Source organism: Corythoichthys intestinalis, chromosome 8 (assembly GCF_030265065.1).
Source record: "Corythoichthys intestinalis isolate RoL2023-P3 chromosome 8, ASM3026506v1, whole genome shotgun sequence".
Taxonomy (NCBI): Eukaryota; Metazoa; Chordata; class Actinopteri; order Syngnathiformes; family Syngnathidae; genus Corythoichthys; species Corythoichthys intestinalis.
In genome coordinates, this window is record NC_080402.1 from 41,226,513 (window position 1) to 41,253,065 (window position 26,553).

The window sequence follows — 26,553 nt, forward strand, 5'->3', positions numbered from 1 at the left end:
CTACACTACACTACACTACACTACACTACACTACACTACACTACACTACACTACACTACACTACACTACTAATTCACTACTCTCTCTCTCTCTCTCTCTCTCTCTCTCTGGTGTGTCATCTGAGGTGCCCCCTCTGTTTCTATAGGTAGTCCATAATAATGAGTGTCCATTGGTGTTTATAGTGGCTGCCCCCTCCCACTGGCCGCCTTGGCCCTGCCCACGTTTCCGAGGTCTCACTTTGGTTCATCTCCTGACGTTCAAGTTCGCAGGAACGTCACGTCCGCACTTGAACTTGCAGCTCAGGGTTTGGGGAGGGCATGAGGGGGAAGAAGAGAAGGAGAGGGGGGGTCTTCTCTCACTGCATGCGCCCTCCATCATCATCATCATCATCACCATCATCATCACCACCACGATCATCATCATAGTCGTTGCCACTCTCCCGTTGCGCTAAAAGTCATGAGGATCTTCTCCACACAGTCCGCAGCGCGTTGCTCCCCCTCGTCCGTTTGCGTGTGATCGTGCACCTCACTTTTGCGCGTGTTTTGAGCACCTCACTCGCGCGGCTCGTGATTCTCACGGACGTCAGACGCATCCATGAGGAGATTTTTACTTGGACTCTACCTGGATTTCCCAATGTGAGCTCCGCCGAGAAGCCGCCACTCCAGCCAACATGTCTCGCCGCAAGCAAGGCAAACCTCAGCACTTGAGCAAACGGGACTTTTCGCGTAAGTAAATATCTGTTTTTGTTTTGTCCATGTGCCGACTTGTTGTTTTAGATGGGGACTTCCTCATTGAATTTTAATAGTAAGATTCTCCTGCGTGAGGGGAGGGAACTCACCCTCGGGACCGCAGGGGAGCGCTTTTGAAAAAAGAAGGCTTTATTGCAAAAGCTTCAAAACAGCGAGGCAGAGACTCAACTTAAGTTGGTTAACGCAATGTGTCACTGAATCTTCCAGATTCTTCTGCCATGAAAGGGCATGCATAGGCTTTTTCACCGCAGACCTTTGCCGACTGGGTTGCATCAAGTGGATAAGTTAACAGTTTAAAGTCTAAACAAATATACAACCAGCACTATTCCGTCTTTATACTGTAACTTGTATTTGCGGAGGTTAGAAGCTGTTCGGCCAGGAAGTGCTGTTTACACTTGGCCATGGCGCAAAGACCTCGTGTGTTGTTTCCTCACAAGGCACATTGTTAGTGTGCAAATACTTGATCACTTATGAGTTTTTAAAAGTGGCGATTCAACGCAATCGTAAGCACCTACTAATCTGGAATCACATTTGACTCATTTTCCGTATAGGTTTTTCTAAAACATTGGAATTGACATTGTAAACTTTGACATGTTACATCTATAAATCTATATTTTCAGGTCTATAAAAAGAAGGAATCATGTAGGAAACGCGTTTTCTGCCAGTCAAAGTTTATTATCTCAGCAATAAATAAATTTACAATACGCATTATACATTAGGCCTATATAACAAATATGGTGCAATTTATGGATTTCTTCTTGTAAGTGTTTGACTCAATATTTCCCCGCTCCTTCCGTGTCGGCTGAATCCAATTACGCTCTCGTAGAACGTATGGCTTCATTCTGTGAGTGTGATACAACCGGATCTGCCAGTGGGGGGCGTACTATGATTGTGCTCATACAGAGCACCAATGAACTTGAACTTGATCCATTTTATTCTTTTATTCCTTTACTAAAACAATATAAGTGACCGTTTTGTTGAAAATCATATTCTTTTTTCTGTGTTTAGAGTTTTAACACTTAATACAAAATTATGTTTAGGAGAAAACAAGAGTTAAGACATCAATAAAAAGGCCTGTTTTCTTTCATATTATCTGTTCAGACCAGCAATAAGATAATAAATGGGTTGATTATTCTCATAATCACATATTTATTCAAAACATTCAAATCATATTGATGAACACTTGAGTTAAAATAATATCCAGTGTTTAATAGTTTGAAAAAAAAAAAAAAAATTATGATATTGACTTGACCCAATGAGTGAGCACATATTTCTTGCACTTAATTGCACACTTCCTGGTTTTATCACCGACCAGCCACCTTGGTTAGTAGTTAAATAGATTTGCATTGTCACATAGTTTAGTTTTATGTTTCCACAGTTTTACATGAGTTTTTTTTTTTTTTTTTTGCAAAAACAATGGCACACATACTTCTCACATCAATAAGCACATATATGATTTTATGTTGTCACATATTTTTTCAATATATTTCTAAATTCATTTAAAATACACAGACTTGGTTTTTCTTTTGCCCCGGATTTTGTGGAGCTTCGTGTTTATTTTAATCTACCATTTTTATTTTCCATTTTATTCTGTAATTGATGAACTGGCCCCTCCGCACTGCCTCTTTAATACACAAACGCAAACCACTTTAAATTCCGGTGCAGTCAGTTGTTTGCTAAAGATAAAAATATTGTGTTTTCAAAGTGATTCACGTCACTTATGCTTGATATCAAAAATGAGATGATTTGGTTTTGAAGGAAAATCATTCTCCTTAACCCAGCCTCACGTACTCCCTCGATGTCCATGGTGTAAGCTGGTTAAGATAAGCTTCAGGAAAAAAATTCTCTCATCTTTAATGTAGTCGAACATCCAGGTAGCCTGGCCTATCTTGCATAGTCCCCTATCACCTTCTCGTCTGACCCGACATGGAATTAAAGGTTGAACTGGCAGCGAGAATTCATCACATCTTATCTCAACATCCCAGTTGGAACGTCCAATGTCATTTACCATGTGGCTAGATGAATTCTCTTTCTGTTGGTACTTCAGGGACCTACTCCACATCCAACCCCTTCATGTCTAACCATGGTTCACAAGATCCTAGCACTTTTAACAAAATGGGGTCCAATCATCTTGAACTCAAATTAGAATCTATTTTTTGATTCTCAGAGGTGTTAGGTTCATTAAAAAGGGAGATTGGCAGCACAATAAAGAGGGTCAAGCAACTTGTCATTATCTGCCTGGCTGCAAGCACAAGAATCACAGTCGATCAAAGTTTGAATGTTCTTTCTTTCTTTCTTTCTTTCTTTCTTTCTTTCTTTCTTTCTTTCTTTCTTTCTTTCTTTCTTTCTTTCTTTCTTTCTTTCTTTCTTTCTTTCTTTCTTTCTTTCTTTCTTTCTTTCTTTCTTTCTTTCTTGAGTACTCTGTTTGCTCCACATAAGTTACACATTGTTTTATGTCTGTCTACACTGCATGCAGCTCACATTCTGTTTATTTGTGCCCCTCCTCAGCTGAGCCACTATCAGGCGTTATACCAGAAGAAGACTGTCAGGAATCCCCCAGGCTGGGTGTTGCTCAGGATGAACCCCTAAAAGGGGATCAGGACCTGCTGACCTGTGGCCAGTGCCAGTCCCGCTTCCCCTTGGCTGACATCCTGCTGTTCATTGAACATAAACGGAGACAGTGCCATGGGGGTCTCTGTATGGACAAACCCCTCGACAGGCCACCATCTTCGCCTCTCTCTTCGCCCCTTTCCACGTCATCCTCGCACTCAAGGAGCCACCACCCACGTAGGGTATACAACCCGGTTGAGGTGGCCGTTCAGGTGTCGCCGCAGGATGAGGATTGTTTATCTACATCCTTGCAAGGAATAATCCCCAAGCAGGAGAATATCACAGGTAAACACACTAATTCCTGCCATGGAAGAGTTAAGCAAGGAGTGTGGGAGTGGAATTTGGGTGGTATTTGAAGTATCTCCTGTTGCAATTTAAGGCCTTTGAATGTCCTTCAGTTGAGCCCTGAACTCACATATAGAGCAACTATCCTGACAATTATCGCAAGGAACGGAAACATTTTCGATGAAAAACAACACAGTCGGACAAAGACATAGATTATGTAAAGAAAAATGGATCACAGATGTGCATAGATCCTGTGTCCTCATGTGGTGGTGAGAATTGCATTGCTCTCCCTCCCAACTTTATTCCACTGTCAAGTCTCGTGCTTCTTCAAAAATTGACCAGGAAGAATATTAAATGTGCAAATATCTATTCTTTTTTTAAATACAGATTTTCCAAGAAAATTGTGCATTTTAGTAGACACACAGCCTGTAATTATCTGCTTATCCCATGATTTGAGTAATTAAGGGCTTGTTAACACTGCTGGTTTGGTTTATTGGCACTCCACTGAGACTAAATGGGCCTGTTGTGATAACAAGCATGAGTCTCTTATGACTGGTTTTACATGGTGGGGTTTGATTTGGACCAGCAAAGCTTATTCTGATGTTTATTAATTTATTTAATACCTTGTGCCAGTTTGGCCCGATTGACTAGGCCAGGGTACTTTCATTTGGAGGCAATTCAAGCTAAATGTGCTCTCAAAAATGTATGCTACTGTCCTTTATTAGTTAGAAGCACTGCTCTGCAGATGACAAAGCTGATAGCAGTTGTTAGCTAGTTAGCCCTTTGCCTACCGAGTGACCACTGTTCATTAGTGTGGAGTTTGCAAAACATCTGCCCTCTCTGTGTGTGCGCGCGCACACACACAAATAAAGCTCACTTGCCTCTTGGCCTTATCAGCTGCTCGAATATGTTTTTCTTTGCTTATTTAGATCCTCATGCAATACAATTCACATGATGTCGTCGGGTCAGGAGCTCGCATTCGGGGCAGAGGTTTATTTATAGCCCTCATATAGCTGGATGCTGTATAAGAGACACTGCCTGGGTTGATTATTTATTTGGGTAAAGTTTGCATTAGCTGGATAAAATGTCAGTTTAACACAAGAAATATTTTGGGTAAGAATTTAAAAAATGACATGCAGATAGAGGCTCCATATCAGTCACATGCAGCAAAACCCCTCTCCTCCCGTTTTGTTGCACAGTATCCAAGATTGATGGATACAGACTGGCACTGCCAGTGCACCACCCCTTACCACATATGGTCGCTGCCATGTTCTCTCAACCTTCTCAGCTAGAGGCTGACACGCAGAGACGTGGTGTCTTCATGAATCCCCTCCCTATGCAATGGTGAATTCCACTGGATCGTATTATACTGTATGCATATGCTTAGTCTGCATCTTGCAGCAAACTGATTTTCGAGTGAAGATGATGACAGAACCTGGAGGTTGTTAGGGTGATGATAATGCCTGGAAGACCCAGAACTGGAGCTAAAGCTGTACTTCAATGGGACAGCTGAGGCTGTCTGGGAAGTCTCATGGTTGCAGCTGGGGCCACGGTCTGCAGTCTGGAGCCCTGGGCCGTTAGACGAGGGCAGAGCAGCCTGCGTGCCATCATTTGCATGATAAACAATTTAAGATATGCATAGCGACAACGTAGCTTGTCTCCAGATTATGGATGGCCCAGAAAGCGAGCAGATGACCGTTTCTCACACAAAACTATGAAACTGGATTATATATCACTTGATAAAATTTAGACTAAAGTGGTAATAAAGTAATGAAGATTTATGTTTGTTTACATTAATCTTAATCGTTTAATTATAGGAATGCAAATCTGATTTTTGTTGTTCTAGCGTCCTGTTTTCAAACTAATTTAAGATGCAAAATAGCACATTTGCTTACAGTAAACCATTCCATACATACAGATATTAACACCAACCTTATGACTGAATTTATTGACGGAGGTTTGATTAAGATGATATACCGATATTATCTGTTTAATACATTCCAACATTAGCATCTTTTGAATCTTTACCCCATGTGTTAATGAGGCCACAGTTGCAAAATCGAACACCACCTCACACTTCCGCCTCCTTCCACTACTCTAGCTCAATTGAAACCTTGACTTTGAATCAATACTGAGTTAATTACGGCAGCCTCCTTCCCTCTCTCTTTTTCCTCTATGGAGTCAAAACTCATCGCTTGCGATATCTCTTGGTAGTTTCAGTATGTCTTTCCGCAGCATCATGCCTGTTCAGTGTGTCTGTTGTACAAACAAAGGTATTTAGCAGGCACTGAATTGGCACTTTGCCACTTACCTCCAAACCACCAGCCCCCCATGTCCTTCACCACCTTACATATATACTCACTTGGTATCTGTCAGGGAGAACTGGGGGTGAGTTATACTTGCTAAGTGTGTGTGTGTGTGATGGGGGATGGAAAGACTCCTTGATTGTGACATCTTTTTCCTGTGGCCGATGTGCGTGCATGTGTGCATACGGGTCTCTCTGCAAGTTCACATATGGTGCTTTGTTTCGGTGATCACTTTAATTGATACTGAATAGGCCCAGATGCGTGCTATTGTAATTACTGAACATCATCTAATATTTTCAGCATACACACACCATTGTCTGCATAAACTGACGGTAATTGGATCCTACAGTTGCACCATGCTCTGATAAAATCGGTGCTATTTTTAGCTGTGGGCTCCAACAATTTTTAATAAAGGTAAACAGCAGGGGCATCGAGAAAGCCAAAATTCTTGGCGAATATGGGAGGGACCTAATTACATGGGTACAGTGGTGGGGGTGACGGTGTGGTATTTAAAGTACTGCATTCTTGGACTAAAAAGAAAGGAAATGTGAGAATATTTTGCATGATTTGAAATAGCCGGAGTGAATTATTTAGTATTTTATATTCAGCAAGCTCTGTATCCCAGCAATTTATTTACATAGAATAATTATTTCTTGAAGGCTGACTTACGTAATTACACTATAGTTTGTGATCATTTGAAAGTTAATGAAAAAATATTCGGCACTTACTTAATTTTGCCTTCCTGATGCAGAGAGATATGTGCAAATGAAAATTTTAAATATCCACCTAAATGCATTAATTTCTATGTACTGTATTTGAGAGAAAATAAAATCACATCTACTGTAGCTTTTTTTTTTTTTTTTTAATGCAGTAGGACAGGCAGAGTGGGTCGAGAGTGCATACTAAAGTTGCTCTTATTGTGTATTATTTAGCAAAATGTTAAAATATTCCTTTCAGTGATTGTCATTCTGAATTAAACACCCCTTTGACAGCCCATTTTTGCCTTTCTCAACGTCAACGTAAGTTCCTAGAGTAAAATATAATTGTTTTGACAGCGTATTTCACCAACTTAAAAAAAAAATAGGATGCTCTAAAATGAAGCCAAGCAAAAGGGACAGTAAAAGCTACTCAGTTCCCTTCAGTAATGTTTCATTTTCACACGCGTTTACAGCTGCAAACCAATTTTCTCCTGTCAGTTTTGGAGGAACCATTTACCAATAAAGAAGGTGTATGTGGATTTTTTGGCTTCATCTATAATTAGAAAAATGCATTGGACTCCTGCTAAAAAACAGTTGTAATTCCAGATTAATTTCCCCAAGCAAGGCCAAGTTTCCTGCGCCCGCAAATGTTGATGTTTAGCGGCTTTGGCTGAATGCAAGAACTGAAGTATATGTTAACATCTTGAAACTTCTGCATATATATGTGTGCAAGTTTGTGTACAGGTGTGGTTTTGACCACTTAAACTGTTTATAGCTTTGTGAGCATGTGTGTGAGGGATGTTTGTTAAAGCTTTTACTACCCTGGGCGTGCAGGCTGAACATGAAAGGGTCTTTGACTTGGCAAGCCTTGCCTGAGGATACCCCTCTATGGACTGTGCCAGCCCAGACTTGGCACAGAGAACTACTCCTGAGGGACATTATGGGTCTAAATGCTTGTGTGGTGGGAGGGAGGGAAGGTGCGGATGTTAAAGTGATGTGTTAGGGGCTTATGAAGCAGAACCTATGGTGAGGTGGCAGGTGTGTGTGGCAGGCAATGGAGGGAATGCGATTATGAGTAGGTATGCCACAAAGCGTGCGTGTGAGTGTATGCGCGCTGTCCTTAGGGCTCTCGAATTGGACTTCCTGTATCTCTGTTTGTCTTCTAACAACCTTGCTACCACAGCCTCAGGCCATTCAGGTGGAGACTAGTTGAAGTATGCACCCGTACACATACACACATGCACACACAGAAAGGCAACACACAAAAGCAGCCACTCTCACACAAATGTGTAGGGACACACCTGTTTTATGTACCCAACAATACTCCCTTTTATTCTAAGGTGTTCACACACATGCACACGTACATAAATGAGGTAAACCACTATGTGCGAACCTGTGTTTTGTCAGTAATATGTGGCATAGGCCGTGTCATAAACATATGTCCCCCGCTCCTTCTATGATTTCTTACTTTCTTTTCTTTGCGAAATGTTTTTCGCTCATCCTAAACTCAACTCATATGCAAACTGGTAAACATTAGCATGTCTGCATCTTTTAAAGTTACACCCGGGAGCTCGTTAGCACTGTGGCAGATTGCTATCAATCCATCTTGACAAGCCACTGTCAAACAAAAGTGTACAACAGACACAGCCTTGTTTGTCCATTGCCGCGTCACAAAGGATGAAAATCTCTTCGAAAAAAAGAGTGTCCTGTCTCTGTCCTGTCAATAGCGTGGCAGACAGTCACATCTGAGGGTCGAGGGTCATCTGACAGCGGCAGAGGCCTGTCACACCAGCCGCCGACTTCACCACCTGCAGGTTAATTACTTTATTTTTAGACAGAACAGAAACAGAAGACGAAAAAGTGACTTTCATACAGCTGTACCTCCGGAAGTGGCAGATGCGAGCAAAGAAGGAAGTGGGGAGATTTTTTTTTTTGTTAGTTAGGACAGGAGCCAACTTTGACAGGGTAATTTCATATTGAATATGATGTTCTCTTCAATTGTTGCTTTGATCATTTCAACTAAGGATGAGAAAAATAGCTCTTGATTTTCTATATCGTCGGTATTATATTCTACTTACTTCAGCATGTCCTTTCATCCTCCAGTGCTTGACTTGTAATGTAGTTGTAGTCTAGGCTGAGGTGCTATTTTGTTTTACTTCCTCCCTGTTGGCTTTATAATGTTGAGGCCTTGTTACAGTGATGACGCTGTTGTGTTACTGGGAACCCGCTGATTCTGGTCACTATCTGTCAAGTCTTTCTCTTCCACTATCTTCTTTACCGCAAGATGCAGTGCTGGGTTTGGCCTGTCTAACTGTGTATAAGTCTTTATGTGATAATACAGTATATACTGTAGCTATGTGTTTGTATTTGAATGGGTGGTTGTGCATACAGCTGTGTCTTGCCACTCTTATCACACATAGATATGAGAGTCATCCAGGGCCCCTGTGTCTTGACCTCACACTTGAGAAAACTTGCATTCCTCCCTCCGAATGGGAGTGTGAAAGCATCTCAGCATCAGTGTTGTTAATCGTACTTTAAAAAACTATTTAGTTACAGTTAGAAACTACTTTTCCCAAAAAGCAATTGAGTTTGTGACTCAGTTACCTCAATGTAAGAGTAGTTACTCGGCAAAGTAGCTGACGTTACTTTTCATGTTCTACACATTATTACATGATCCATTCTATCACGTCTTTCACATCAAATATGTTTAATTAACTGACTGAATTGAAGTTTTTTTCATTTAAAAAAAAAGTCACACTTTTTATATTAAAAAAAAAATCTCCTTTATAAGAGTGTAATTGTATACAAACTTTAACTTTCAAATGCTGTGAGAAAAGCCATGTTGTTTTTCCTGCTGTACTGAACCCGCACCGAACCGTGACCCCCGTACTGAAGTACGTACTCAACCGTGACCTTTGTGTATCATCACACCCCTACTATATGGATAAATATACTTTTCAATATGCAGGATGTACTCTGAATGTCTTCCCTCTCCTATATTTGCTCTAGTTGTTTTGATTAAAAAAAAAAAATAAAAAAAAAATCACACAAGGTTTATGTATACGTCATTCAAGAAAAGTTTAAGGCACGTAACTATTTTTGGTAATAAAAAACAAAGACAAATTTTTATTATATTGTAGCATCTACGAACATTATGTAAAAAAAAAAGTTGCCTGAGAGTTTAAGATGACGCTCGCCACGCTAAGTGCTAATGCTAACATGAGTTCGAATGCTATGCTAACGCTGCGAGCCACCTAGCATCGCGTTTGCAACAGGGTCACAACCCTCTTCTCTCCTCCCGCTCTGCTCTCTCCGTGTCTCTCAGAGAACTCTCGCTTCATTTAACCAAATTGTTGTTATGCGCCCCTTCACATCCCCTGGAACGGTAACGGCATTGCAAAGATGGGCAAAGTAATTTATTAGATTACTCACTATTGAAAAAAACGCCGTTAGTCACGCTGTATACTCTAACTTCATTATTAACAACACTGCTCAGCATGCATGCGTAAAAATTGTCTCCTGGTGTAAGTAAGTATGGTATACTAATAGGATCGCTTTCCTAGGGTTGTTGCTTTATGACCCCATTGCTTTATGATGGCTCAAGTTAGCAGTACATATGAAATTGAATTTAAATCCAGGATCTTTCAATTGATGATGACAAGACTGGCCCTGCATTAATTTATGAAAATTCTTGCTGCTTCACTCTAGGTTTACATCTCTGCACAGAACACACATGCACACATAATCACAATAAGAAACATAAAAAATACACTACATTTCCTAAACCACAATGATACTCAACCGTTACTGCACAAAGACCCACGCTGTACATGCACACATAATATGCACACTCCTGTCCCAGGCACCCTTTACTCTTGCAGGCTGAATCTCACTGATAACATGCTGGTGCCCTCATTTAAATTTGAAGCGCTTCTTTAATCTTCAAAGGCCTGATTGCTTTATGAATATGCATGGTCTGAGCTGACTCTCAGTTCATTACCTTGTTGTAAATTCTAATGACCATTAGGGCCCTGTGCGGTAATTGCCAATTGTTTTGCATTTTTGATTAGCCCATTACTGGAGTGCATTCTGAACATGTCTGCCCTGCCAGCCTGCCAGGCCATGACAAGCGGCTGAGAGGAGTTGAAAAGAACAAAAAGGGGAGTACATAGGGGACCAGCTAGTTTGTTCATGAGTTAGCTACTTAGCAGTAGTGAAACATAGGCAGGCTTGAAAAATACTTAAAACAAATTTTCAAGCATTGCTCAAAATACAAGTTTTGTTTTGGGCAGGGAACATTACTGACTTATGAGAGCCACTAGACAAGAATTGTTTGCTTGAAAGTACCCTAAATAAGGTTCATCCTGCTTGTTTCCGCAGCACTTGAGTGCAAGAACGTGTACCTGACTTCATTTATGTCAGCATATGTAATTGTTGATTGTGTGCGTGGCAGTCCGTCCTACTGCGTGTACATGTCCAGGTTTGCGTGCAAGCGGGTGAGTTGAGCAGGGTTGCTGGTGTGCTGGGAGTAGTTGGGAAGTTCTGGTGGTGTATCCCAATGCTCGGCGTGCCTGGGACTTATGAAAGATTGATGCCTCCTAGCAGAATGGCACGGCCCTGCTACAACTTGATAACATCTAATGGATAATTTAACGCTCTAAAACCGGCAGGCTGGTCCCCCTCTCTAGCTGGATGGAGCGGACAGCAGCTGCTGGGCTTTTGGGGGGATGCAGCTTGACTGAGTGTCAGAGGGAGACTTGAGGACAGCAGAAAGGGGGAAAAGAGAGGGAGTAAAGCAGGATGAAATGAAAATGTGTGTCCATGGCGTGACTGGAAGCCCCACTTTAGTGCCCAGAGTCAACTTTATTATGTCAAGAGTTGATTTGGCAGCTCTTGTCATAGTTGTTAAGATACAGAGAAAAAAAACCCACCTCTTCTTCAACTTAAATGCACTCCCAATCCATGCAGTCATCTGTTCTCTGTACATTTGAACAGGGGAAGGACAAAAGATTCACATCCCTGTAATGCAAGGACGTACGTTTAGTCTCAACATTGGTTTGGTAGGGACGATATAACGGCATAACCTGCATGTACACTTTTTGCTGGGTACAGGACATAATTAGACCAAACAGACTATTGAACGGGTGTCAAGGCTACATTTCTTACATTTCTTACAAATAGGAACCTAATTAAGTGATAGGCTAAATGATTACTGTAGAATACATTTCTTCTTACTTTCATGTGTATTGGCTCAGGTGATACAACGTTCGATTCAAACCTGTTTTCAAAAATTACTGAAGAAACATTTTGAAGTGCAGGGAGGTATCGAAAAAAATCTGCTTCTGGGGGACACTGGAGCACTACTAGACTCAAACTAAAATATTGTAATATAAAAGTGATTTGGGAAAAAAAAAAAAAAAAAAAAATCTGAGAAATCCAAGGACCGATCTACATCTGAGGCATGCTTGACTACCGCAGGACACGAACCAAAGTACTCTCATGAAATTCTGATGTGTTTTCATCAGCCAATCGAACGTGCGTTTGAGGGGAAGAAAATGGAGCAACACATTTAGCAAATGAACAGGGATAAATGTAAGTCTGAACACAATGAAAATAATTCACTTACTAATGGTAGGGTCTATTATATCCTTACAACATATGGGAAGGCAATCTAAATTGCCTATATAACTGAAGTCATTATACCAGTATATAATGCAAATAAGGTTGCTTAAAAGTTGGTGGGGACAATTGGAGCATCCAGGAAAGTTGGCAAGTTTATGTCTCTACCTACGGCCTTGCTGTAATGACAATTTTATCGGGAAAAAAATCGCTTAATTTGGTGTCAGAATTGGTCTCTTAATTTCCCTTAAATCTTGATTTATCTCATTCATCTTAAAAATTATAACTATCCATCCACATAAGTTTGAAAAAATTTGGGAAAGAATGTGTGTTCTAATATGGCTGGTGCCTTACAACACGGACATCTGAACTCTGACTGAATGGGCAACTACAGTAATCGTGAAGAAACACAACCTTTACATTGGGTCTCAAGACTTCTCTTTGCCAGTTTCCTCCAACGTTTCATTAAATCCGTGGAGTAGAAGTTACTGTCGGGCCGTCACCCTCCCTAGGCAGCAACCCACTGCATCCCTGTACAAGATAAGAGGTTGAGAGCATGGGTGGATTAGCCTGCTATAATATATCTTATGAGGAAACCTTTTGAAACACATTGTTTAAGAACTCTTTCTTGTAACTACATTTCTAGTCATTGATTAACTTCATTGCTTCCCAACATTTTAAAAGATAAATTATAATTTAAAAACAAATTAACGCAGGCATCTAACTATAAGGAAATAAAGCTGCATTTATAAATCAACCCATCAATGATTCTGGTACTTTTGTTTTGTCATAGGCACCATTTACAAGGAAAAGGCTGTGACAGCATTATGCAATGATTGTGTTACTGATTGTTTTCTTGTGCCCTGCAATTGGCTGGCAACCAATTCAGGGTGTACCCCGCATACTGCCCATAGTTTGCTGGGATTTGCTCCAGCTCCCCCATGACCCTTGTGAGGATAAGTGGCTCAGACAAATGAATGAATGAACGACTGAATGAATGTGAATGTGTTGCGGATTGGCCTTGCCTTAACAGTGAATCCATAGAGCAAAGACCCAAGCTTTCTATTGTGGTCTCCAAAGTGGAACGATTTGATTGCGAGGCTTGTGTTGCAGCCATATAAACAGAAACTGTAACAAACTCTCTTGCTGCAATGACATCACCACACACTGCATGTCATTTTGTGCATGTACAGTTGCCGTTACATGCAGCTCCCCCGTCCTATGTATCCTGCAACATTTGGCCGTGTTGTTTTGTATTTTATAGAAGAAGCTACACGTGTTGAATACATGTGAAAAATACTACAAACTTTAAGAAACACACTGCAGAATTTTTGTGGTCGTGTGATTTATGTAACTTTTTGGAGATACACAAATTCATGGATTTTTGAAATTAGATTAGCGAGACTCCCAATAGACGTTACGTTGTTATTTCAATGTTTTGTAATCCAGTGCAACGCAAATTATTAAAGCCTGCGGTGTGGTGACGGCGCAGCGACTACGGCGTCATTCAACATTCGATAGTTCTCCGGCCAGGTGACGCGTTGCTCTGTAATTCACCGCCAAGACACTAGAGGGGTGTTGTGTTATGTTTGTACGGTTTTGGGGCATGCAGGCGACGCAGAAGACGGTTCCGAGGCGGTCTGTCCAACTTTTGATGCCGCATAGAGTTCTTCTACCCTCTGGTGAAAACCAACTAGCTGTGGCGGCTAGCTTCAAACTGGCGTTGAGCACCGCGTCCAGCGTTTTGTCCGAGGTCTGCAAAGCCCTCCGGCCCGATTTGTTTGCAGTGTCCTACAACCAGCCAGTGGGAAGCCATAGCATATTTCTGGCGTCTATGGAACTTCCCAAACTGCGTTGGAAGCCTTGATGTTAGTGTTATCAGAAAAAGCACCGAGGCACTCTCAATCAGTGATGATGTATCGTGTGTGAACTGTCTGTTATTAAAAATGAAAGATCAAAACAACTCTTTTGACACCAAACCTGTGTTTTATTCTTCATATACTTGAAGTGTGACACGTAAATAAGTCACAGACTCACAGCAAACATATGTACACAATTAATGATGAAGTGCACCAACCAAAAATACGACATAAAGTGATAAAAAGCTGGCAGTTTTTGGCCGACTGGGTCACCGCGTGGTGTGGCCACTCGATTCCGAACACACACGTCTCGGTGGTTCGTCCACTTTTTTTATTCAATCGCTGACCTTGCCATTTGGCAGACTTTATGATGTCTGATGTCTTGACGAGACTTGCTCTTCGATAATACTCTCGTTGGCTTGGTCCATTTTTGCGTCTAGAAAAATAATGTTCTACAATGGCGGTGATTTCGCGCTGAGTCGGAAACAACAGTCTGAGCGAACCAATCACAGTCCATTTCCGCCACGTCATATCCGTTGACGTGACGCTTGAGTTTGAAAAATCAATAGGACCGCGTCAGGCTACGGCACAGAGTCGTAAATCGGGTCTTCCTTGACGGCGCAGGTCTGACACGGAAGTATAACTCGGCCTTAAGTCTTATTTTCCGTCTGTCCGAAAAGAAAACTGCCAGGCTGCTTGAAGTATTGAAAACCAATGTTGTTTGTCGGCATTGACAACCTGAGCTGAGGAGAATGTTGTCGAGGAGGTGTGTGTATTGGCTGTCGCGTTATAAAACTGCACTGGCCCCTACTGCATGGCATAATACTACATCATAATCACACAGACTTGCAGTATCGTTCGATTGACATCGAGCTCTGGTCGTATGCAAGCAAATTCATAATGGCGCGTTTTCTGTTGATTCGGTTGGAGTGTCTCTGTGTAGATGGCCTCCATAATCTTTGCAGCTCTCAGGTCTTCAGTCAGTCTCTTATTCCCAGACTATTAAACCGTTGACAGTTTGGTTAATCGCCCCACAGTTGGACTTCAAGGAGAATCACAAAGAGGTCAGCAGACTCTTTCGCTGAGGTGCGGAGAGAAAAAGCCAGGTGTATGTACTGTTCTTTGCTTCATGGTGTGTCTCAGCCTTAGAAAGGTCATCTTTTCGTGTTTTAACATCTTAGAGGATGCACAAGGTTAAGTTCTCTTTCCTTGGCCAGAAAAAAGGACATTTTTACAGCCAGCAAAATGATTTCCAGGAGTAAGGAGCAAGCTGGGATGGCTCATCTTGTCTATCTATGCCAGTCTGCAAGTGCCTTCTGTATGTTCACACAGCCAGAGAGGAAGGCAGCAGAGCCTGTTTTAAGGCATCTCATGAAGACAGCATGATAGATGGCTTTGTTAAAGGGTCCCAGGGTGTCCCCTGAACTTGAAGCACTGTGTTTATCTTGAATAGGAGACGCACAGAGTGTTGGGGATGGTGGTGGGGGTCGGGGCAGTGAGCAGGAGGAGAAAGGGAATGATATAGCTTTCCGGGGAAGAGAGAGAACAGTATGGGAGGAGGAGGGTGAGTTAGGGTCTGTATCTGGGCAGGCCTGGCTGGGGGTTGGGAAGGTTAAGGGGGGGTCGTGAGCAGGCATGGCTGTTGGTGGATAGAAATAGGGGGAGGGGGCATCTCTCCTCGTAGCTGTCCATTAACAGATGAACTTGGCAATGGTCCAGGCCTCAAAGGTCTTGGGAGACAGGCATACACACATTCACTTGCTCACATTCACACTGATGTACACTTTCCTGGTACCTGCTGACTGTGGATGGAATGCCACCAGATTTCTTTTTTGTCCAGATGCGTAAAAGGACATGTCTCAGGCTTACCTATGTCAGAACCGGTTCAGACTGGTTGGACTACCAGCCCGAAAGAAGGCAGACAGACAGGTCTGGAGGTCACCCGGCACTTTGAAGGAAAAGAAAGTCTATTTTTTCCTTTTTACAGGTTCTTTAATTCTCATAACGAACAGGAGATGACGACACACAATTCATAAACAAAAAGAAAGCATTAATCACCTGAGACATACACATGTATTAAGGAAAAAGTCATTTAAAGCTCATCGATCAGGCATAGACTTTATAATGTATTGAAGGGACACGGGACACGGGGCCGCTAAATAGGGGGCCTGCATTGTTGGCGAGGCTGTCAAAGATGACCAAGTGGAATCACAGACAAAGAGCTTTTTTCGTTGAAAATTCTTGTGAATAAATGCTTAAATCCCTGAAATCTTTATAGATATGGACGTAAAACAGTCTCGATTCTTGGTTTAAAGCAAAAAAAAACCAAACATGCAGTTAGCATTTATTTAAGTAAATATGGCGAAGTACAATGCTAGTCTGTCAGTGAATGTAGCTAGCGGCCGCTTTATGGTAACAGAGCTTTTCCGGTGGGGACACGGGGCACGGGGCCGCTAAATAGGGGGCCTGCATTGTTGGCGAGGCCGTCAAAGCTGACCAAGTGGAATGACAGACAAAGAGCTGTTTCAAAATGCATGCATCATATGAAAAATATAATAATTACCTTGAATCCTTGAACAAATCACTCCTGAGACAATCCTTCCTGTTTGTATGCTGTACAGCTTTCGTACTCTTTCAACAGTAATCCAGCGTTAGATCGCTGCGTGCGTGTTTGTGAATAGCTCCTCTTGATGTGGGCGGCCCCCTACTTGAATGCGAGGCACAGTGAGTGCATGACCGAACACAACGATGTGACACAAGAAGAAGTGCCCCGAATCTCGGCATGCATACCATTTATATTTGCTGTCTGGTGCTACCCATTGCTCCACAAAACAATGGAAGCAAAATTCCTTGTTCTGTAGATAACACAGAGCTATGAGAAGATCATGTACAACAATGTGAAATGAACAGATATGTATATGTGTGAATAAATGGAAAAACATATCTACAACTTCTCTATATCCTGCTCTTGTCTCCTTGCCCTGCTCTGATCTTCATAATTAGAAGAGGAATAAAAAGACATTGCCAACACCTTGAAGATGCAGGACAATGCAGAAGTAATAGTGAGTGAAGTCAGGGGGCATGAGGCAAAGTGAGTGGACAAGACAGTCGAAAACAGGACGGAAATAGGAGCGAAAGGGTTTACTTGTTGGTGATGTGCTCCTCTTGATGGGAAAACAACGGCACCCTTGCTATTTTGTACTTAAAACATTGCAGCTGACATGGAAATTAGAACTATGTGAGGGGTAGTTTGACGGATTACAAGTCATAATAGAGAATCCTTATTGAGGGAATAATAAATTGTAATGTTTTATTTACAGTATCTTTCCCTATTCCTTATTTGCTTATTCATGTCGCTGTTTGTGCCCACCATACAATATGGATGTAGTTCCACTCCTAATTACAACTCAGATGTGTCCCTTGAGTTTTGAGTGTGAGCTGTTTACCATTCCTCTTCAAATGCTTTCATCTCACTCAAAGCACAAACCTGACCTTAAGACGTCACATCACCAAGACTTTACACAACATGAGCATCCATAAAAATTCAAGGAATCGTAAACCCATTGCTTTTGGTTGCTCAAAGTTTAATTTATGGCAGTACTGAAGCTCAGTTTTTTCAAATTTGCCCCTATTATGAATGCGGATTGATTATATAAATTCCTATATTATTATTGTTACGTTTACATCTTTAGCAGAGCAAAATCTTTGCATAATGTACTGAATTTTTGCATCAGTTTTAAATTAGGTAAAAAATGAACCAATGACAAATGATATAAAAAATGAATGTGTTATTGCCAGTAATGGAATGTCCATTGAATGTGCATTGGTGTATCTGAGAATGGCTATGTGGGATGCATTTAGTTGCCTCGGTCATTTTTCCTTTCAGATCAAGGACAGCATACCTTAGTACGGTATTCAGCATTCTTGGAGGGACTGCAATTTGTTGTCATATTTGTGTTTGTTGAATAACATGCAAGCGCTAGAAAAAGATTGGAGCATTTTTAATTTCATATAAAAGTGGTCGGCCTGGAAATGTTATCTCTTATCTCACAACAATCTCATTGTGTGTCAAGATGTTTACCTGCCGTGTGTATCTAAATCGAATCAGCTGCTCAAGGGAGCATTGTCGTGTTCGTAGCCTGCGAGCACCTCCTGCTTTCATGGGATGGAGACTCCAAAGGCTGTTAGTGGGTGTCAAAAGCCACTGTTGACGGATGGAAGAAGCTTTTATGAATTCAGCACATGCGTGCTGGAGGGCAAACATTGATAATGTATGTTTGCGTGTCTGCGCGCATGTGTTTATGTGTTCCCATGGAAGTGCATGCAATCTCATTTGCATGTATTCACATACGCTCACACGAATTTGTTATTTATAAAGATGCTTCTTCCTTTTATGCCACTCTTCTTTGCTCTTTTTCCTGCAGCCTTCCAGTTCTTGTGCTTCTTCTCAAAACCCGTGTTCTCCAAAACTCTTAGTGCTGAATCCAACTAAATTTCTTGCCTGTGTCTGTAGGGCTGTTTTCTGTTCATTTTTATAATGCCCCCCTGCAAATTTGCATATGTATATGTGCAGATTGTATGAGAAGTGCTCTCACACTTAAAGCAGTTGGACAGGGTGGGTAATGGGGGATGTTGTAAGGCCAGCGTGTATAGTTTATGTGTGTGTATTGATGGGGGGTTGTGTTGGCACTTTGAGACCCCCTCTCCAGCCCCTCCCAGACAAAGCCGGCCACCACTCCCAGATGGTAGTCTGCTCTCTTCGGCCATGTGTCTGGTGTGTATGTGTGGGTGTGTTTATAGACAGGGGCAGCTACAAAGACAGCGTGAGGAAGAAATTTGCAAGTGAGACTGTGCGGAAAAGTGAAATACTGATACAGCGAGAGAAAAAGAGAGAGAGAGAGAGCGTGTGTGTGTGTGTGTACACACACGAGAGTAGTTTAGTAGGACCTGTATGTACTTACAGATTGGTTTGCATATCGTGAGTAAAAGCACCAGTGTGTTTCGCTGTGTTGTTTTTGCCTTGTTCCAGATGCATTAGAATACATAATGCAAGACAGAGGGACAAAGAGAGGGAAAAAGGGTATAAGAGGGTGAAAATAGAGAGCTAGACCAACTGACAGTAAAGAAATGGAGTTTGTTGGTTGGATAGATAGTAGGCATAGGAAATTCTTTGTCTTTGTGCTGATGACCTAAAGATGCCCATACAAGTTCGGCTAATGGGGTCAGCATAAAAAGAGTGGTTGTCACGTCAGGATTATGCCTGCTGGACATTCTGGAAAGAATGGGGTTAGCACAGCAGAGAAAGTGTGAATATGTACGATGATGTGATATTGTGGGCAGTGTTTATTATTATTATTTTCCTTGATCAATATGTAGTCATGTAATTACAGTATATCAGTAATTTTATCATTCATTTTCACTGAGAAGTGTCTTTTAGATGAGTGGTAAAAAAAAAGTCTCCATCCCCGAGGGTGAGGATCCAACAGGGTTTAATAAAAAACATGCCTTAAAATCTCATCTAAAGCCTGTTATTCCCTGGATATGAAAGTTGAAACAAGCCCACAATGGCGTTAAGAAGTGGCTATCTGTTGGACCGACTCCAGCTTCTCTGACCTTGATGTTTGTTTTTCTTGTATCCACAGACATAAACATGGCTCACACATTCAGACACAGCAAGCAAGGAAGTTTTCCTCTCTCATGTCTAATTTCTCGCGCTTTGATAAATACTGCATACATATTTTGGGATTTAAAAATGAATCTTCATAAATATAAGTTACCAGCAAACATCTTACTAGCACTTGCTTTATACAATACTATGTTTTTATATGCAGATGACTTGCTTGGACGTTCTCTCTTACATACCTGTTATACTGGTTCACTTCTTTTATAAAACCAAAGCCGGCCCCCTTTTTCCTTCACTAGGTACTATTTTGTTTTCAGGAATGAAACCAAACTCTCTTATGACATCACTTTACTCTGTAGTTCAAAGTGTCATGATAACAATTCTCTAGTTATATCTTTATTGAGGCAAGCCTTTCTCTGCCAATAAGCAGTCTGGCAGGGAGTGTTCTTCATGCTGGACATGCCCTGTTCTCCCCAGGCTCTGGTAGTGCTCTGGTCTGCCAAGTTGCAAGGCCAGATTGCCTGTAATAAGCCTGCCATTTCCCTCTCATCATCTGTCAGCACTTTGGATTCAGCTGCATGGTCCAAAGAAGCGACAGTTCTTCAATTAAAAAGGTTAATTTGCCCTCGCCTATCTCTCCCCTACCAATGGTTTGTTGTGTCTTCATTAGCACTCATTTGAAGCCTTTCATTGTGCTTCTTCTAATGTTTTCTTAAATTAGTAGAATTACAGTATATGCTTTTGCTATCATGTTTAAGTCAGTTGCTAAGCTAATCACCAACCTGAATAGCACCACCAACCAAGGTGTGTTGTAGGAGGGTTTCCCTGTGCAGTATTAAATATGAATTTACATTATGGGTTCTATTTTTGGGAATAGTGCAAACGTGGTGTGATGATCTGTGCAAAGGTGGGTTAGACAGGATGTTGTGTAATTTCACAGATGTGCATTTGAAAAAGGGCAGTTTGTGCCAGTGAGTGTGACCAGCACCAACTCAATTTGCACCAATCACTGGTCACCTTTACACCTCTAGTAAATGCAGTGTGCTAGATATGCACTAATGATCATCATGAATAAAGAAGAAATCTATTTACTCGTGTGCAGCAGCTCAAAGCATGCTAAATATCAAAACCTCCAAGCAGAACTTCACCAGTAGTTGGCTAGTGGAGTTCACACACTTGCGCAGTGAAGTGGACATTTGGCGATTGCGTTCCATGCCAGATCGCTCGTGTTGTCATGGCCATTCTCACCCAACCTGGGGTTTGCAATTTGCAATGGCTCAAATAGAGCTATGCTAATCAATGAGCTGACATGCAAAAAAATCCTTGCCAGTTGTAACAACTGTCTATACTGTGTATAACCTGAGAATGAGTGGAGTGTATAATTGAATGTTTTCAGAATTTGGTAGTGCACTATGGATTTTGTCAGAACATCATCTGTCTCGCTTGCTATCACTGCTGAACTCTTTGGACTCTTCTACTCCTTTGGTCCACACTTATTCAATCCCATGCAACCCATGCATTTCTTGCTCATCTTCCTCTTTCATTGAACTGCAGCAGTGGCATCACAAGGCAAAATGTCCTCATCTCCTCCTTCACAATCCCCCACCCCCACATTTTATCTGAATAAAATGTATGTGGTCTCTTTGTGAACCTAAAGCCCAGGAAGGAAGCTTCCCCTAATCGCCGCCTGTGCTGCTGCCTTCCGTCTGTTACCACTGCTGACATAACTCACACTCAGTGTCAGGCTAGCAGGGCCAGCAAAATTATATTCATATTTACTTGAAGGTATCTCAGCCTTTAGTGTCAAGGTATTGAGAAGCCAGTTATTTGTGGAGGAATATCTATAACTAAAGTATATTTTCTTTTCAACTCTTTTCATTTTTTTTTTATTAGTCCCTATATTTGTTAAACAGTGAAATAAAAACAAACAAATAAAACAGTCATTCTAGAGTAGGGGTGCTTGTTTTTTGCTCCAAGATCTACTTTCCAAGGACCTTAACAGCGGGGGGCCCAAAAAAAAAAAAAAAAAAATCCTTTTCTTTTTCTAATGTACAAATTCATGTTAATTACCGTATTTTTCGGACTATAAGTCGCACCTGATTTTAAGTCGCACCAGCCATAAAATGCCCAATGAAGAGGGAAAAAAACATCTATAAGTCGCACTGGAGTATAAGTAGCATTTTTGGGGGAAATATACTTGATAAAATCCAACACATAGAACAGATATGCCATCTTGAAAGGCAATTTAAAATAAAAATACAATAGAGAACAACATGCTGAATAAGTGTACAGTATGATAATGTCATATGATGCATGAGCAACGAAATGCGAACATGGCCGGTAACGTAACATAGCTATTAAGAGTTATTCAGATAACTATAGCATAAAGAACATGCTAACAAGTTTACCAACCCATCAGTGTCACTCCAAAACACCAAAATAACATGTTAAATGATATAATAATGTGTTAATAATTTCACACATAAGTCTCCCCAGAATATGTCGCACCTCCAGCCAAACTATGAAAAAAACTGCGACTTATAGTCCGAAAAATACGGTATGTTGTGTGATCAACATATGAAGTTATGTTGCCCACACAACATAATTAACTATGTACATAAAACATAAATAAATGAATAAATAAATAAATAGAAAATTTAAAAAATGATGCCGCGAGCATCCCACACTAGCGTTGCAATCGAATGGTCAATCGCAATCAACGTAATGGGCACCCCTGTTCTAGATGGTTGGAAGAACTTAAAAATGAGTTAGCATATGGGATAAATATGCAGATTCACAAATGGTACAAACTGACAGGCACTTTTGTAAACATTACAAAAGTACTAGATGTCTTCTATAGAATCACAGGAGTGGCAAAATTTTGAAATAAATGATTGCATCAATAAAAGAGAAATAAATTAATTAATAGATGAAACTATAACAGCATAATACAGTATATCATTGACTTTTACTTTTTGTCACTGAAAGTCCTAAACTCACAAACACACAATAGTTTTCTTTGCCTTTTTATATTTCGCTTGTCATTGTCTTTGCTTTTGCCTTTGCTTTAGTGCTGCAATGATTAATCGATTCACTTGAGTATGCGATTACAGAAAAAATATATGAATAAAATTTTGCTGCCTCGAGTATTCGTTTAAATAAAGTGGTGTTGTAATGGTTTGTTTTTTAAAAGTGTTTTCATTTAGTTTTATTGCATAAGCTAATTTTTTTTTTTTTTTAAATACATTTGTAATTTAGTTTAAAGGTAAATTTAGCCATTTTTTGTGGAAATATGTGTTTGAACTATTTGTTAAGAGCATTGTAAAAAAAACCTTTGGCATTTTATAGCATTTAAGCTTGCGGAGTTTTGCTATGTAAGTTTGCCAATTTTTCTTTTGTCGTACATATATCCTCATTTATTTATTTTTTATACCGTTTGAGGCTCAGGTCAGGTATTTTTTATTTATTTTTTTAATGTTCCTTATCCGATTACTCGATTATTCGAACTAACTAGTTCATCGATTAATCGACTACTAAAATAATCGATAGCTGCAGGCCTACTTTGCTTTTACCAAAAGGAATGTAGTCCATAGTTGATTACTCCTAGTTTACCTGAAAGGAAAGTGACATCTTGGAGCAATCTGTATCAAGTGCGATTTTTGGTTCATCATTTATTTGGAGAGAGATGAAAAAATCATTTTCACTGTTTAGTGGAGCACCTGACAGGCCTAAAGGGTTGCCTCAGCCAACTACCCCGTCACCAAGACAATCAAATTTAATGCCGTCGATAAGATAACCTTTCTTGTTTGGAAAGCCCCGCCCAACGCCATTTGATTGTCAGACCATTCCTTTTGGTAAAAGCAAAGGCAAAGACAATGACAAGCGAAATAGAAAAGATAAGGGCAAAGAAAAAAATTGCCATTGTTTTTTCTGTTTGTGTTTTTCAGTGACAAAAACTAAACATCAATGACAATAATTGTCATTGTTTTTTTCGTTTGTGTTTCTCAATAAATAAAAGTAAAAGTCAATTACAAAATTCATTTATTTATACATTAATTTATTTCCCTTTATATTTATTTATTCATTCATTTATTTATATATTAATTAATTCATTCATTCAATATTATTATTATTATTATTATTTTTTTTTTAAATTTTTGCACTCCTGACATTCCATAGTCTTCTTCGTCATTTCTCTTTCATTTCATTGGCAAAATGCTTGAAACCTCATAACTAAACTATTAAGAGGAGGAGCTCTAACGGTGTACAATTTGGTTCTCATCCAAATTACAATTGTTCGGCCTTGGCATATGGTTGTGCTCTACTGAGGGCCATTCTAATTACAGTAGTTACACTACATGTTCAGTCACAACTCAGTTTATGGAAGAACATAAGTGATTATTGGATTAATTGAAGAATGCCCCATTTTCACTCTCAGGATTTAAATGGCTTAATACAATTATTGTTTCTCATACCAGGTAGGCAATAAAAATTCTTCTGGGTTTACTCTATTAGTCTTTTTTCCTGTTTCACAAAGGTTTATGAGGAATGCCCGACCAACCATCATATCAATGATTGTACATCCAAGTGAGTGTACAGTTATTTAGTATTACAAGAATAAAAAGCTGTGATATATTTTTCAAATGGTGTGGTTTTGGTTTGGTATCAGCGAGTATTACAAGAATAAAAAGCTGTGATATATTTTTCAAAAGGTGTGGTTTTGGTTTGGTATCAGCCCGACCGATATTGTATCGCCAAGTACCAGAATTGGTATTGTGCTCAAAAAGAATCAAGTGTTGATTCAAGATAATATTTAAAAATTAAAAATTAATAGAATAGAATAGAATAGAATAGAATAGAATAGAATAGAATAGAATAGAATAGAATAGAATAGAATAGCCCTATATTGTCATTATACAGTAGTGCAATGAAATTGTGGAGCATCTCCCTTTAGATTGCGGGACAAATAAAAATCTCAAAAGTGACTTGCAAGTATAAAAGTATCAAATAAAAAATAAACATAAAATGTGTATGAGTTAGTCCTATGTTCAGTCAGTGCAAATAATCCAAGTGAAGTAGCAGCAGTTGACAGTAAAGGCATTGGAATATTGCACGTAAATAGTATTGCACATAGAATATGTGTGAATAGAAGTCAACTAGCAACAATTCACAGTGCAGGCATAATAGTATCAATCATGTAAATCCAATCATGACCCCAACTGATTCTGATTGGTCAAAGTCAAATAAATGGTAAAAGCTTTCAACAAAGCCAACAAAACATACATGTACTAAGTAAGTATTAATTTACCACATGTCCTTGCGATACCCATACTGCCCATGACGTTATTTGATATTGGCCTCGGACATAAAATATTTTCACGTTAATAAATCAACAGTAGCAGATGTGTCGTCATCTGGTGTTATCTACAATGGCATATTAAATGAAACAGGTTCAGTCTTGGTTGTTTTGGTGATTAACATAATCTAATGATTTGGAAAGATGAACAGAAGGTGGAGATAAAGGGGGCAAAAGGAGGAAAGAAGTGAGACGTTGTCTATTAAGGTCTTGCCTTTGGACAGGATGAAAGGCCCAGTTTCCCATGCATGGGCAGCACAGACAAGCCCTCTCTGGTTACACAAAATGTCTGCCTGTTTGGCCACGCCGAGGGATATTAGCGTTATTTTGCCTTAGTTATCTGAGTGCATTGTGCTTTTAGGCACCCTTGTTTGAATGCCTGGCAGACACTTGAGTTTCTGCAGCCGATTAAAGGACATTTTGCAGCTTTTTCTTGGGGCCAGGCCATAAAAGCACACAAAGGGAGCAGCTGCCGCTAATGTAATCAACAATGGGCTGCTGCAATGTAAAGCTGTCCAGTACTCTTTTGTTTTGCCTTTTTAAATGCCATTCTTGACACCCTCGAACACTCATTTATCTTCAAATTTGAATTCCTTTCCAGTGCTTCGTGCTGAAAAGGTGATGAAAACTGGTGACAATAATAAAAGCCATATGTTCTGAGGGCAAATGTTTATTTTTATACATAGATCACCTCAGCAATGTCAAAGGTAAAGATGATAACTTTGGGGTCAACTCTAAAATGTGTCCGAGCACTTGCCTACATTTACGTGCGCCTCTACAGTCTCAGCTTGGACATGTATAGAAGTAGCATATAGTATCTTCCCAGTGTGACCTTGCCCTACTCAGTAAATTTCTCAGAATGCAATTCAAGCTGTCCACTCACTGGGGTAGACATATCGGTGGCCCTTGTGCCATTCAGGGGTTGTCAGTTTTATTTCAAAGTGACAGGGTGGATCTTGAGAACCTGAGTTCACATTAGAAGAGATGGAGTTACATGGCTGTCAAATCTGTCATTGCAGAATGGAGAGAAAAGAGGTAGAGATGTACAAAAATGACCAATATTGATCCACATTTTGTGAGCTTGTTCTTTTTACCTGAAAATAAACAGAATGAAATTTCACTGGTTTTTAAATAAAAAAAAAAGAACTTAAAGTAAAGCCGCTTTTAGGCATAATATACCGCAACATTACTGTGGTGTGACCTGGAATCTACCTGGGTCGTGGCTTCCAGACATAGAGAAATGTACCAGTACTTTACTGGCGTAGCCACGTTCAGACTAGAAATGTAAGGGGCACCTATGGCAGCTTTAAATAGTTCACGTTACAGATCCGACCCATTCATTTCGAAGAAACCAGACCGAGCAATGACACATTCTCAATAATCACTTTTATTTAAAATAGTAATGATATTACAAATTACATGCTGTCCCATACAAAAGCTAACAATCT

The 26,553-nt window shown here is 40.3% G+C and overlaps 1 protein-coding gene across 1 annotated transcript in view; it reads left to right on the top strand.

Annotated features, from left to right (window-relative positions):
* The first annotated feature begins 377 nt into the window (after positions 1–377).
* Positions 378–26,553, top strand: part of LOC130920635 (B-cell lymphoma/leukemia 11A-like) — a 49,163-nt gene continuing 22,987 nt past the window's right edge. The window contains exons 1-2 of the mRNA XM_057843989.1: positions 378–725; positions 3,258–3,644. Of these exons, the coding sequence (XP_057699972.1) occupies positions 671–725; positions 3,258–3,644 (442 nt within the window). The 5' untranslated portion in view covers positions 378–670. The remainder of the gene's footprint in view (positions 726–3,257; positions 3,645–26,553) is intronic.